The sequence below is a fragment of the Monodon monoceros genome, unplaced genomic scaffold (assembly GCF_005190385.1).
Source record: "Monodon monoceros isolate NGI ecotype Baffin Bay Population unplaced genomic scaffold, NGI_Narwhal_1 Super_Scaffold_21, whole genome shotgun sequence".
In the NCBI taxonomy this organism is placed as follows: Eukaryota; Metazoa; Chordata; class Mammalia; order Artiodactyla; family Monodontidae; genus Monodon; species Monodon monoceros.
The window spans coordinates 7,221,874-7,235,288 of record NW_021703778.1 but is presented as its reverse complement, the minus strand read 5'-3'; the positions used below and the strand labels follow the sequence as shown (position 1 = coordinate 7,235,288).

At 42.9% G+C, this 13,415-nt stretch overlaps 1 protein-coding gene across 1 annotated transcript in view; it reads left to right on the top strand.

The window, feature by feature from the left end:
* Positions 1-259: 259 nt before the first annotated feature.
* The window catches only part of HSPA14 (heat shock protein family A (Hsp70) member 14), a 34,354-nt gene continuing 21,198 nt past the window's right edge, over positions 260-13,415 (top strand). The window contains exons 1-7 of the mRNA XM_029238821.1: positions 260-408; positions 1,526-1,606; positions 1,683-1,765; positions 9,953-10,001; positions 10,121-10,226; positions 11,369-11,459; positions 12,388-12,492. Of these exons, the coding sequence (XP_029094654.1) occupies positions 352-408; positions 1,526-1,606; positions 1,683-1,765; positions 9,953-10,001; positions 10,121-10,226; positions 11,369-11,459; positions 12,388-12,492 (572 nt within the window). The 5' untranslated portion in view covers positions 260-351. The remainder of the gene's footprint in view (positions 409-1,525; positions 1,607-1,682; positions 1,766-9,952; positions 10,002-10,120; positions 10,227-11,368; positions 11,460-12,387; positions 12,493-13,415) is intronic.

The window sequence follows — 13,415 nt, the reverse complement described above, 5'->3', positions numbered from 1 at the left end:
AACTCAACCGTGAGTTTCCATTGGCTCTCCAAAAAAGGGCATGGAAGCGGGCGGAGCGGAGCAGCCGCTTCCTTTCCCTCCCCGACCTGCGCGTGCGCACTCTCGCTCACGCGGTGCCTCCCCAGCGGGGCGGGGAGAGACGCAGTAAAGCTATTCGCTGACTGCTCGAGGGGAAAGGCGGGACCTTCACGCTGATTGGCGGGGACGCGGGAGGCCGCGGCGGAGGGACCGGACGCAGTGGGCGGGCGGGAACGTGAAGTCTCCGCGGTGCCTGATGGGGCTGTTCCGCGGCCTGGCGCTCTTGCGGCCGGGGGCACCGCTCGTTACTGCTACCGCCGTCTCTGCCGCCTCATGGCGGCCATCGGGGTTCACCTAGGCTGCACATCAGCCTGTGTGGCCGTCTATAAGGTGAGGGACTCGGGGACTTGGGCTGCGCGTACCCAGTTCTCTGGGTGCGAGGCCAAGTCCTTTGGTCTCCTGCGGGGCTGTGAACGGCGTGTCGCCGTTCTGGGGACGTCGCGCGGAGAGGTGATTCTGTGGGGAAGTTTCGGGCTGAGAGCTGGGCGGACCCGGCCTCGTCCCCCACGGCTCCTCAAGGAAGGCCGCTGCGGACCCGGGACCTCGCGGGCGCAGGAGGCCCCGAGGGGGGGCGGACCCGGGACCTCGCGGGCGCAGGAGGCCCAGAGCGGGGGCGGACCCGGGACATCGCGGGCGCAGGAGCCCCCGAGCGGGGGCGGACCCGGGACCTTGCGGGCGCAGGAGGCCCCGAGGGGGGGCGGACCCGGGACATCGCGGGCGCAGGAGGCCCCGAGGGGAGGGCGGACCCGGGACATCGCGGGCGCAGGAGGCCCCGAGGGGGACCTGAAAGTGTGGTACCCGGAGGTTTCTGGACGTTGGCCAAGAAAGGTTTCTGGACGTTGGCCAGAACGCGGGGTGGCCGCATTCTGGAACTGGAGGTGTTGATCCCGCGAAGCGTGTGAAGCCAGATGATGGTGTGTGCTCTATTCAGTTGTCCTTTCTGGAAATGAGAGAGCCTGACTAGGAGTTAGGGGCTTCCTGTCATCAGTGGGCAGGTGGAAGGAGCAATAATGAGGGACAGCCCTGATCCTAGTCTCACGTTTAAATGTCAAATGATTTGTAAGGAAAAGCCAAAGCGTTTCATGCTACTTCATCATATGTAGAGAGTGAAGAAAGATGCATTTATAGGGAAAGGAAGAGAAATAGGAAGTTTAACGCAATAAGGCTTGTTATTGTACATAGATAGGTTGTTATTATGTCTGTTCTGTTATCCACTATGCAGAGCAGACTGAAAAAAATGAGGTAGTTCTTCATGGAATTCTGGTCTTAATTAAAATCTAGGAAATTGATAAGGACAATTAAATCTACTTGTTTAAAATAATGATAAAGCAGTTTTTCTCTCCACATATATGTCAGAGTAACACTGGCCCACCCATGTCTGAATATATCTAAAGAGACTGTATATTTCATCACAAAAGAACTAATACAGTTGCGTATTTTTCTCCAGGATGGCCGGGCTGATGTGGTCGCCAATGATGCAGGTGACAGAGTTACTCCAGCTGTTGTTGCTTACTCAGAAAATGAAGAGGTACTGTTCCCCTCATTTTTGAACTCTGAAATAAGGAAAAAATTACGTGCGTTGTTAATATATTGCTCTTTTTCAGGTTGTTGGATTGGCAGCAAAACAAAGTAGAATGAGGAATATTTCAAATACAGTAATGAAAGTAAAGCAGATCCTTGGCAGAAGGTATGGAATAAAATAATACTTTTACCCATGGTAATAAAAACGTGCTTATACATTCTAAGTGTAATGTGAAATGAAACTAGAAACGCCAGTGTGTTTTTTCGTTGTGTTTTATGACTGGGTCATTTCACAGAATACTCTAGGAGGCTGTTATCTTCTGATATTATCTTCTGCTGAGTCTTCTCAAGGATGGGATTCACTCAGACAATTGTTTCTTGCTTTCAGATCTGTTAGTATTGATAGATGCCAACATACATTTAGTTTTGATAATTTGTGTCATCCAGAGGTGGGAATTTGGACTTAGCACATTTGTACAGTACTTTTTTAACTGAGGGAACTTGAAAGATTGTGTGCGAATTTGAAGATTTCTTTGCACTGTAGTTGAATTTCGTGGAATCTATTATAATTGGTGAAATATTTATGTAGAAGCTATTGATTTTCTTCCTCAGATCTTTTTGTGACACTTTCTGGGAACTAAGTTTAACAGTTGGCTTTCAAATTTAAGCATTAGGGAAACAGCTTAATTAATGTCTTAAGAATCAGGTTAATCAGCTGTTGTAACTTTAATTAAAAGATTAAAGAGGCTCGCTTCCGCAGACTTCTGTCTCCTCAAGTTATAGATTACCATGATAATTAGGGGTTTTCATTTTCACTGGAGTTGTAATACTTGCTATAGTGTTTTTAAATTTTCAGAGTGCTTTCACATCTATTATTTTATTTAATCCTCTCAAATCCCTGTAAGGTTGTCAGGCAGGTTTTATCCCTTCCCATTTCTAGATGAGAAAATCAAGGCACACAGAAGTTAGATATCCCTAAATTAGTTAGGGGGTAAACTAGAAAGGACTGCAGTCCAGGGCGCCTAACCGTTAGCCCCAGGTTCTTTCCTTTCTACTTCGTCAATTAAGAATTTAGGTAGAAATTTCCTTGTGTTGACTTTAGGATTGGGGGATCATGGATTAAATTTAAAATTTATTTCTTTTATACATACAGATATTCTTTACTATCCCTTACCTGTGTTTAGTTAAACTGAATTTGATACTCATTTTTTTCCCTTAGGATCTTTATGCATTACATCAAAACTTGTAGTATTTCAGAGAGAATTCAAATATTCTCTGATGATACATATATTCCCATATCCATTTATCTGTTGACAAAATTTAGTACTGAGCATATTGGAAATAATTTGAGTTGGTGTCAAAAATTTTCAAATTATAGACTGAAAAAAAAATCAGGGAGTTGTAGAAGCTAGATTCACTCATTGTAAGCAGCCAACAATATTTTTTAAGTAAACTTTTTTTTTTTCTGAGATAATGGTAGATTTACATACTGTTACAAGAAATGATACAGAGAGATGGAATGTATTATTGGATTTACCATTTTCTCCCAGTGGTAACATCTTGCAAAACTATACTACAGTATCACAACCAAGGTACTGGCATTGATATAATCAAGATACAGAACAGTTCCACAGATCCATCCCCTTGGTAGCCCTGTTTGTTTTTTTGCTGCTATTTTGGGGCAGGTGGTGGAAGTAAAGACGTGGAGGTCTTCTGCCATATTATGCAAAAAGCTTTGTATTAGCAAGAACAACTTCAGCTCACTTTTCTGGCCCTGGAAGTTACCTTTTAACAAAAGAGTGCAATGGTGACAGTCAGCTGGGTAATACATAGCCACAGCATGCTACTTAGACCAAGGTTAGTAAGGAATGAGCCCCTTTAGACATGTATTGCTATGCCATGGTCCTGCTAGGACTTCTCCAGAATGAGCTGCCTCATGGTCCAGGCATTTCTCCGCCTCGGTCTGTCTGCTTAGAAGTTAATGGTGATTTTTATAGATACACAGTTGTACCAGGTCTCAGCCTTGGAAGCATTCTGCCCTTTGTGGAGGAGCCAGTCCCCTTGTTACCAAGCCAGTAAGGCCCTTTTTAGCCCTTGATCCAGTACCCATCCTGAGCGAACTCCCAAAGTTGGGCTTTCTCAGTGCTGGCATCCTGCCTCTTTGCAGCCTACTTACAGGTAGCACCGCTTAACTTGCTGCCACAATTATCCTTACCCATCCCTGTAACTTTCATTCCCCTGTGGCCTTCCAGCCAGAAATGCGGTCCTTGGACCTGGCTTCTCAGCAATTAGCCCTGAGAGGGAAGAATCGGCTGGCTCCTGGAGATAGACCTGAGCACACAGAGCCTCCCCACACCTTCAGATCGGCACCTTGCTGCCCAGGAGCCTCCTCCAGCTAGCCTTCCTTCCCAGTCCGCTATGGCCACTTCCAATAGCAGCGCAGGCATCCGGTGGTCCAGACAGGAGACACGCACGCTTCTCTCCATACTAGGTGAGGCAGAGTATATTCAGCGCCTCCAGACCGTGCATCACAATGCAGACGTCTACCAGGCTGTGTCTAAGCGGATGCAGCAGGAAGGCTTCCGCCGCACCGAGCGTCAGTGCCGCTCCAAGTTCAAAGTCCTGAAGGCATTATATTTAAAGGCCTATGTGGCCCACGCCACAAGTATGGGTGATCCACCACACTGTCCCTTTTATGATACGTTGGATCAGCTTCTCCGAAATCAGATAGTGACTGACGCAGACAGCTTAATGGAGGATGCTGCTTGGGCCAAGCACTGTGATCAGAACTTAGCGGCCCCTGACACCCCAGGAGAAGAAGGAGCCAGCATTCTGGGAGCAAAGAGGACTCGGACAGCAGATCATCAGCCTGTCGTGAAAACAGTTAAGGAATCAGATGAGGATTGTCAACTGAGGATCAGTGACCAGATGCGAGAAACCAGTGACCTTGAGGACTCCTGGGATGAATCTCCGGGTGCAGGTAACTCCCCAGCGTGTGAAGGATCAAGGTCCCAGAGTCACTTGTTTCTAATCGTTACATGTTTGGATGGTGACCTTGTAAGCATAGTCCCTATTTCTGCCCCCTGCCCTCTTTTTTAAATCTAATGGTAAGATAAAGGGCTTCAGGTTTTTAAGAGGCGTGACCCTAGGTATGTAAGATATTAGAGCTCCTTTAAACCTGGAAGCACTCCTTAGAACCAGACTAGTTTGGGCATTGTTAATAATGGAGACTTAGGAATTTGTGGCTGTAGAGTAGTTGGATAGCTATGTGGAAGGGGGCTCAGGAAGGCGAGGGGAGAGGTTTTGGATGTGTGATTGCAACAGAACAAAATGTCCAGATAAGGAAGTGAATTCTTCCCCATCCCTTGTGGAAAGAGGCCTTGCTGGGAATACCATAGCTTTGTCACTGTCCCTCAGCTCTGCTGCTGGCTCCAAGCATTCCCGTAGCAGGAATGTAATCTCTGCAACATTGTTGCTTTGTTTTTCAGGGTGCTCTCAAGGGACCCCCAGCTACAGCAGCTCCCACCACCTTTTCAGAGGTGCAGCTGCTCCCTGTCAGAGCAGCCCCGTGACCAGACTGGGGGTGTCCGGTGAGCCCAGCCCCTGCACCAGCTCCGGCCGAAACACTCCCGGGGTGGCCTCGGCACAGCGGCCTCCGGGCTCCTCCTCCAGAGTTCCTTTTGTTTCTGGTGGGGATGGACCTTTGACCAGTGAGCCCCCTCCCAGGTGGGCAAGGCGAAGAAGGCGGTCCGTGGCCAGGACTATCGCAGCCGAGTTGGCAGAAAACAGGAGGTTGGCGCGAGAACTTTCAAAGCGGGAGGAGGAAAAATTGGACCGGCTGATTGCCATTGGCGAGGAGGCCAGTGCTCAGCAGGACACAGCCAACGAGCTGCGCAGGGATGCGGTGGTCGCCGTCAGACGCTTGGCCACAGCGGTGGAAGAGGCAACCGGTGCTTTCCAGCTAGGGCTTGAAAAGTTGCTTCAGAGGTTAATTTCAAACACCAAAAGTTAGGAGCTGATCACACAAGGGTGTATTTCCTACTCTGGCAGAGGCCCGGGTCCAACGGCTGCCTTCTGGTAGCCTGCCTCCTTTTCCATGTCCTCAGGAAAAAAAAAGAGTGGATGGACCATTAATGTGCAGAAGGGTAGTAATACTAGAATATTCAAGGGTAGAATACTTGCTTCTCCCAAGCATCTCCACTAGTTGAAAGACGTTTCAGAAACGTGAGAGGTGGCCTAGTAGACAACGGAAGCAGGCAAGTCCAGAGAGCTAGTTAGCCCTGGCTTCACCACTGATGCGGGACAACTTAGTTTACCTCTCAACACCAGTTTCCTCGGCTGTTAAAAGGGGGCAGCCTGCCTACCTCACAGGGTTGTTGTGAGGATCAGATGGCTTAAATAGATGTGAAAGGGTTTAAAAGTTTAAAAGCACTATACACATGTAAGTTATTAAAGCATATGACCTTGGCTGAGGTCAGGCTAGGATGAAGCACAGTAGCTGACAAGATGTAGAATTAGGGCTGTATACCAAGACCTCATTGCTTGAATCTACTAGTTTAACTTGACTGCTTCCTGGAGTTTACAAGCTTCACTTCTTTAAATCTCTCTATAGCTCGTGAGGCTAATATAGACACAACACGTATTGGTACCTTAATCTCATATTTTCACTGCTGTGTCTGTGACATACCGACTAGCACACACTCAATAGTCAAACCATCTTTCCCTCCATTTTACTAGTCCTCAGTCTCTTAACACTATGGATATAATTCACAACTGACAGGGAGCCACAATCGTGCGTTTTGGTTCATATTGATAATCTTTGATATAATGAGAAATTGGCTGTCTTATAAAATATTACATGTAAGTAAATTCTTTGCATTCCGTATTTTTTAGGTTCCATGATTATGCATAATTATATATCTTTAGCATTGGTTTGCCATTTGGACCTCGTGGAAACAATTCAGATGATATCAGTTTCCCAAATGCTTTTAGCTAATTTTGTTCTTCTCTGTTAGCCTTTTTTCTGTCTAGTATGTTACAGAAGGCAAGCCCTAGAAAACTTTTCTTTTAGGGAACTTTCCAAAGTCACTTTTTCTCACACGTTATAGACAAAAGTTCACCCCATTAATGGCATATGATGGAATAGAACAGCTTTGGGAACAGTTGGGTGGTGTGGATAAGGACGGCCTGCAATAGCTAGCTCTCTTTAAGCACCAACCCTCCACAAATCCATCCCCTTTTCCCTCCAAAACACATACACATCCTAGAGGAGGTATGATGGTGTTGAGCCATGCTTCCGATTTACTCTAGAAAGGAAGCCATTACTGACCATCATTAACCTAATTTAAAGCTCTTAGCGGTTATTTAGTACTTTCAGAAAGTACAAAAAGGAGACTTAGAACGTAAAGAGCTTTCCTGTAATCAAGAGGCTGGAAAAAAAGTGCAGGCATGTTGGGAGAGGTTTTATTTTCTATTTTGCCAGATTGGTTGCTTACCTAAATGCTGGAAATAGCAATAGGTGGAGAAATGGTCCAGACCACAGCGGGAACATACGGGGAGCAGGAATAGATGGCAGGTTTCTCTGGGGAGTGGGCCATTCTGTAGGAAGCAGCGCGAGGTAGAACACACTGGAATCTAGCCAGAACCCCCAAATTCTAATGCTGCCACACTTCGTTACACTGAGCAGATCACTTGCCCTTTTTGTGCCTCGGTTTGTCTCTAAAATGAGAGGTTTGTACTAGGTGACATTTCTTGTACCTTCCAGTTCTAAAAAATTAGATGAATAGCATAACAAAAGGCAAAGTGAAATTCTGATTGCGATATTTTCAGACACAGCAGCGTATTAACGTATGTGAAATCCTGGTAACAATTGTGTTGTAAGGAAGCATTCTATGGCATTAATATTTATGAATGTATTTGTGAACTTCTGTAAGCACCACACCCAGACACAGATTCCGTGCTTTAAAAGAGCGTATGTTTAAGGCACGGAAATGGAGATATATAATTTTTTTTCTCAGTTTTAGGCCCTTACGTGGAGGGGTCCATGTCAGTTACAACTGGATAACACTACTGTAGATAGGTAGACTTTCTGGAAAAACAGGGAAGTACTTGAAAGAGTTAGACCTGTACTATATTAATCTATTAATGGTAGCAAAGTACATAGGGATTTATTTGAGATGAGAGAAGTGCTGAAGAGCAGAAGTCAAGGTGAACTTGGGAGGTAGTAGTGTGCAGGTCTAATGGGCAGAGTAACTTTAAGGTTAGGAATAAAACAAGGGAAAAATCTTTAAAAACAGAAAAAACAGGCCAAATCTTGTGAAGAGGAGAGAAGTCGTAATAAGGGGAGGCTGTAGAGAAACAGGCCCAGAAATCCTGTCTGAGCTGTAGGCCCAGCCGTGACTCCCTGTCAGTCTGCAGGCAGGTCACTTGACCGTTCTGTACCTCAGGCCCCTCCCCTATCCAGTGGGAGGCTATCCCTGCTACCTCACAGGAGCTGTGTGAGGGCCCAGTGGGCAGATGAATGTAAAGACAGACGTTTCCAGACCGGGTGGGCTCTGTACTGGGAGAGTGTGGGGGGAAGAAGCCCGGCAGTATGTGAGCGTTGGTGAGTGCTGGTGAGTGCAGGGCAGGGCCCTTCAGGAGGGAGGGGGAGGGGCAGGATGAAGGCCCTGGTACCCTGCTAGGAGTGATGCTCTGCCTGCCTCCTGAAGCCCTCCACGTAAATGGCGCTGTGTATGCCAGCCTGCCACCACCCTCTTGTCTCTGTTCAGTAACTCAGTCCTGGTGTGGACAAATAAAGTTGTCATCTGTACCTGGCTGTGGTCAGTCCACTACTTTCTGGCGCTACCGTGATCGTTTGTCGTCACCTCCATTCTCTGCTTTCTGCTCCTCCGCTGGTTAACCTCCAGGGTCTGGCCTCTCTGTGGCCCTCAGAGCTACGTGTGCTTCTGGCCTCACCGGAGCGAGGCCCTCTCTGCGTGGCAATTGAGAAAGACTTTTCCGTTTCTCAGAGTTCTATAAATTCCATTAAAATATCCTATTCTGGCAAGTTATCTTGTCTGAGTGATAGATAGCTATTTGGTGAAATTATCCTGGTTGACTTAAATTCTGTCCTAAAGGAAACAGAACCACTAAGTATCATGCCAAAATTACAGTATTGGTAGGAAAAAAAATTACTGTGGGCACACTTAATCTTTTTTTTCTTACCCTTAAAATATTTGTCCAGGAGCTAGTATAAATATTGGGTTTAGAAAAGGGGCAGGGGTGGGGGAAGGCTAGTGGAAAGAATATTAAACCTTGCGTTAAAGATCTGGATTCCAGCCAGTTGTTCTATTAATTAGTCATGTGACTTTGGGCATTTTCCCCTTTACAAGATTAGGGTCCTCAGATGTTCAGTTACCCTTCAGCAATTAGCCAGTGTTAATTTTCACCTGCTCTTACTAAACAGTTAAGACTGGTCTCTGGACAGAATAGCCGCTGCCCCTTGCAAGAAGGATTTAGTGAAAGGGTGTACCTCATCTTCATTTCTAGATGAAATTAAGCCAAAGATCAGACTCCTGTCCCTGCTCACGGCAAAAGTACCTTAGTCATTTAGCATCTCACCGCGAGGCAGTCTAAACCCTAGCCTGGTAGAGAAGGCCTGGGATCAAGTACTGACTCTGCCCCTTATAGTGTTGGGAAGATCAGGTAAGGTAATACATGTGAAAACATTTTGCAGTCTGCATTAATTCGTATTACTATTTTGAGCAACATAACACCCATTGTTTTAATTTTTCCATTGCCATACACAATTGTTTAGTGCCTACTTTGTATAGGATGTTATATATCTATCTACCTGCAGTAGTCTGCACTTTTACATATATAATATTCATACTTTTGCTTAGTCCTTTCAGGTTTCAGGCATTGATTCATATTCAGAAACCAAGCAGCAAAGATGGTGTTAGGTATTCTGGTTTGCCATTAGTTTGTGGTCCTTTTGTCCTTTTATCTCAGTGGTTGGGTCTTCAGGATCAAAGATACGAGTATATGTGACATAAAATCATTGATATTATGAAAATCATCCCCAAATGTTTAACACCTGTTGATAGTAAGATCAGAACAAGGAAGAGCTATTCACTTTCGAATGTGAAGTTAGCACTTCAATAGAATTACTCAACCTTGTAAATTCTGCAGCCATTCATTCCTACCGTCTAAACCTACCCTAATATTGCAAGATTTCTTTTAATATTAAGCAACTTAATTTTGTTTATATTTTTATATTTGTCAAGTGGTATTGAAGAATATAGTCTTCTTTAAAACTTATATGTCAACAATAGTGATATAAATATTTAACTATGTTTATCTCTATGGACAGCTCTGATGATCCACAGGCTCAGAAATACATCAGGGATAGTAAATGTTTAGTGAGTATGCTACTATTATTATTTCCCTATTACACAAAGTAATTGCCAATTATATTGATTTGAAACTGTATTTTTATTAAAATCATTCCTTATTTAACACACTCATATTTCCTTCATAGGTCATTGAAAAAAATGGGAAATTACGCTATGAAATAGATACTGGAGAAGAAAAGAAATTTGTCAGCCCAGAAGATGTTGCCAGACTGATATTTAGTAAAATGAAAGGTATTGAGCAAAAGAAAAGATCTTTTTAAAAACTGACCTTTAAAAAAATCTAGAGATGGTTTTTGATCTGGGGCTAATAAGCAGGGTGATTGAGTGAATGAACAGTGAGGAGACCTAAATTATGCTAGACCTGCCCCGGCCACTAACTGGCTATGTGACCGTGGTTAAATGACTTATTTTCCCTGACCTTGGTTTCCCTAGATGTAATGTAAATGGATGGGGCCAAATTAGCATTTTCAAAACTTCTTAAGATGAAGTGACCAGGTGGTCCAGTGGCTAAGACTCTGCGCTCCCAACGCAGGGGACCGAGTACAATCCCTGCTCAGGGAACTAGATCCCACACGCATGCTGCAACTAAGAGTTCGCATGCCGCAACTAAAGATCCCACATGCGGCAACTAAGACCCAGTGCAGCCAAATAAATAAATTTTTTTTTTAAAAAGATGAAGTGGCCAATAAGCTTGGCACATAGTGAATGTCGTATCTCTTTCAAGATTGACAGTGCACTCTCCACGGTAATTTAGGCAGATTAAGTAGGTCTGGTTTTATCTCCACTTCAGGTGAAGGCTTGGAGCTAGCTGAGCAGCCATCTGTGGAGCAACTTGAGGGGTTCTGGAGTAGATTACTGGCAAGGCTTACTTCAGCTCTGGAATGTATAATGGATTTGTGGGATGGAAGGCAGCCTTTCACCATGGTCATTGGTCTGCACATTAGTGCATTGGAAGCTCATTGTCTAAGAACCCGTCTAATTTGGGAGATGGTTGAAACTTGGAAGCCTAAGAGCAAGGCACTTTGGAAAGTACTTAGTTCCATGTCCACAAACTATACCAAAACCACAAAAAAGTAGTGCACAGTTTAAGAGAGCAAGAGAAGATCATTGGGGTGGAGCAGTCAAGTGAACTGGCAAATCCTTATAGTGAGAATGTCTTTGGCTCAAATTAACAAACCTCAGAGTATCGCTTGACATTTTTGTGTATCATCAGAATTTATTTTTATATATATTTTTTCTTCCCATTTTATTGAGATATCATTGACATACAGCACTGTATAAGGTGTACAGCGTAATGAGTTGACTTATGTATATCATGACATGATTACCACAGTACGTTTCGTGAACTTTTAAAATATTTTTTTCACGTACAGAAACAGCACATTCTGTCTTGGGCTCAGATGCAAATGATGTAGTTATTACTGTTCCATTTGATTTTGGAGAAAAACAAAAAAATGCTCTTGGGTAAGTATAATATGGGGTTTCTTTTACTTGCTTAGTTAAAGGAAATAACAGATTTCACAGTATCACTATATAGTGAAAGGTAAAATTGCATTTGAAAATAACTTACACAATAAAGTTGTATTTGTAAATACATGTATATTTACATATGTAAATCGTGTGGTAAAAAGTTATGGTAGTAATCATTAATAGTTCCTTTATTTTATGAAATGTCAAAAGAACATAAAATTAAATGTACTTTCTTAGCTATTTTGATTGGAAATGTTGTTGATTACCAGGTTAAGTTGATGTTTATGAATCACTTTGCCTTAGTGTCATGTAATTAAGGCTTACGTGGGAATTATATAAAAATAAGCAATTTTAGAAAATATTTGCGATTATTTTTTCACCTTCGGTTAACATCTAAACAAAAAGTTATATTTAGTTTTTATAGGTTGTTATGCAAATGTAATTGGCAAGCACCCAGTCTTTTGCTCTGTGGATAGAGTTGCCTATGGGGCTTTGCTGAACACCTGAGTTGCTTCTGGGGCAGAGAATTGCTTTATTTACTTGCACTTGTGGGGTGTTAAATGACCCTAAATTAAAGAAGTTGGAAAATGCTAAAATGTATGATAAATATGTCCTAATCTCTTTCTAAAGTTTGTAAGCTTGAGCACTTGGAGAGCTTTCTCTTCCTTACTCAGTATAAGCACGTTATTTTCTTTGTCAGGGAAATAGACTCTGAACATTATTATTTTAAACAGGAAGTGATCTACGCTTAAAGACTTAGGTCTGTTTCTTATGTTCTGTTATCTTCTAAAGATCATTACCCTTCATGTTCTACTTACAAAGTCTTATATGCTATTGCATAAAATCTTCAGCAGAGCATTTCTAAAAATGTAGACTTCAACATGTTGTGATACTAAATGTATTAAAAGTAAATTGTCCACAGGGAAGCAGCCAGAGCTGCTGGGTTCAATGTTTTGCGGTTAATCCACGAACCTTCTGCAGCTCTTTTGGCTTATGGAATTGGACAAGACTCCCCCACTGGAAAAAGGTAAAAACCATATTTGCAGCTTTAAGTTTTTCACTGCAGAAAACATTTTAGATTATAGCAATTATTTCAGTAGAGATTGTTACATAGCACAGTGGTTCCAAGCCTTTATGGATGGAAAGACATCGAAACTCTCACCTAGAGTTTTTCAAATAGATGAGAAAGATGTCCTAGGAAAGCAGTGAAAGGGTATAACAGGCAGGAGGGAAGGTTGAGCTTTTCCGCCCTTCTCTTATCACCTACACTTTGTCCCCTTAGTGGAGGAAGATTTGAAATTTATAAGCCCAGCCAAGTTCCAACTGAAGCTCTAGGGCACCGTTAATTTTACTACCAATTCTAATTATTAAACATGCTTAGAAACAGTGAGGTCTTTTATGTACATTTGTCTTGGCAGGAGATGGGGGAAAAGCCAGTATGGGGATTTAAGACTTCATTTGATAATGAAATAGTAAGACATACTCCTAATTTAATTATAAAACTTGTCTTAATAGATCTGACACATCGTGTAATTTTAGGGAAATCAATTCAGATGTGTTAATTTCCCCTAATTGTGTCATTTCATTCATATCTCACAATTAAACTAATATGTATAAATTACTAGCAGATGTTTTTTTAGGTAAACTAAAATATAGAATATAAATTACAATATCAGAAATTTTGGATTTTGATACATAGGAAATTAGCTCCTAGTTTTGCATATGTTTTACTTTTGTAGAACATGTTATTGCAGTAGTAACAAGGACAATATTAACATAAAATTTCTATGTTTAATTCTCTTAAAATTCACTTTAATTACAAATCTCTTCTTTATTTACTTTGAAAAGTTAGTGTTTTGAACTCCAGTTAGTCAGAAGAATGCAGTTTTACCAGTACAACTAAATGAAAAAGAGCTTTGACTTAAAATCAGAAGATCTGGTTTCTAGGCT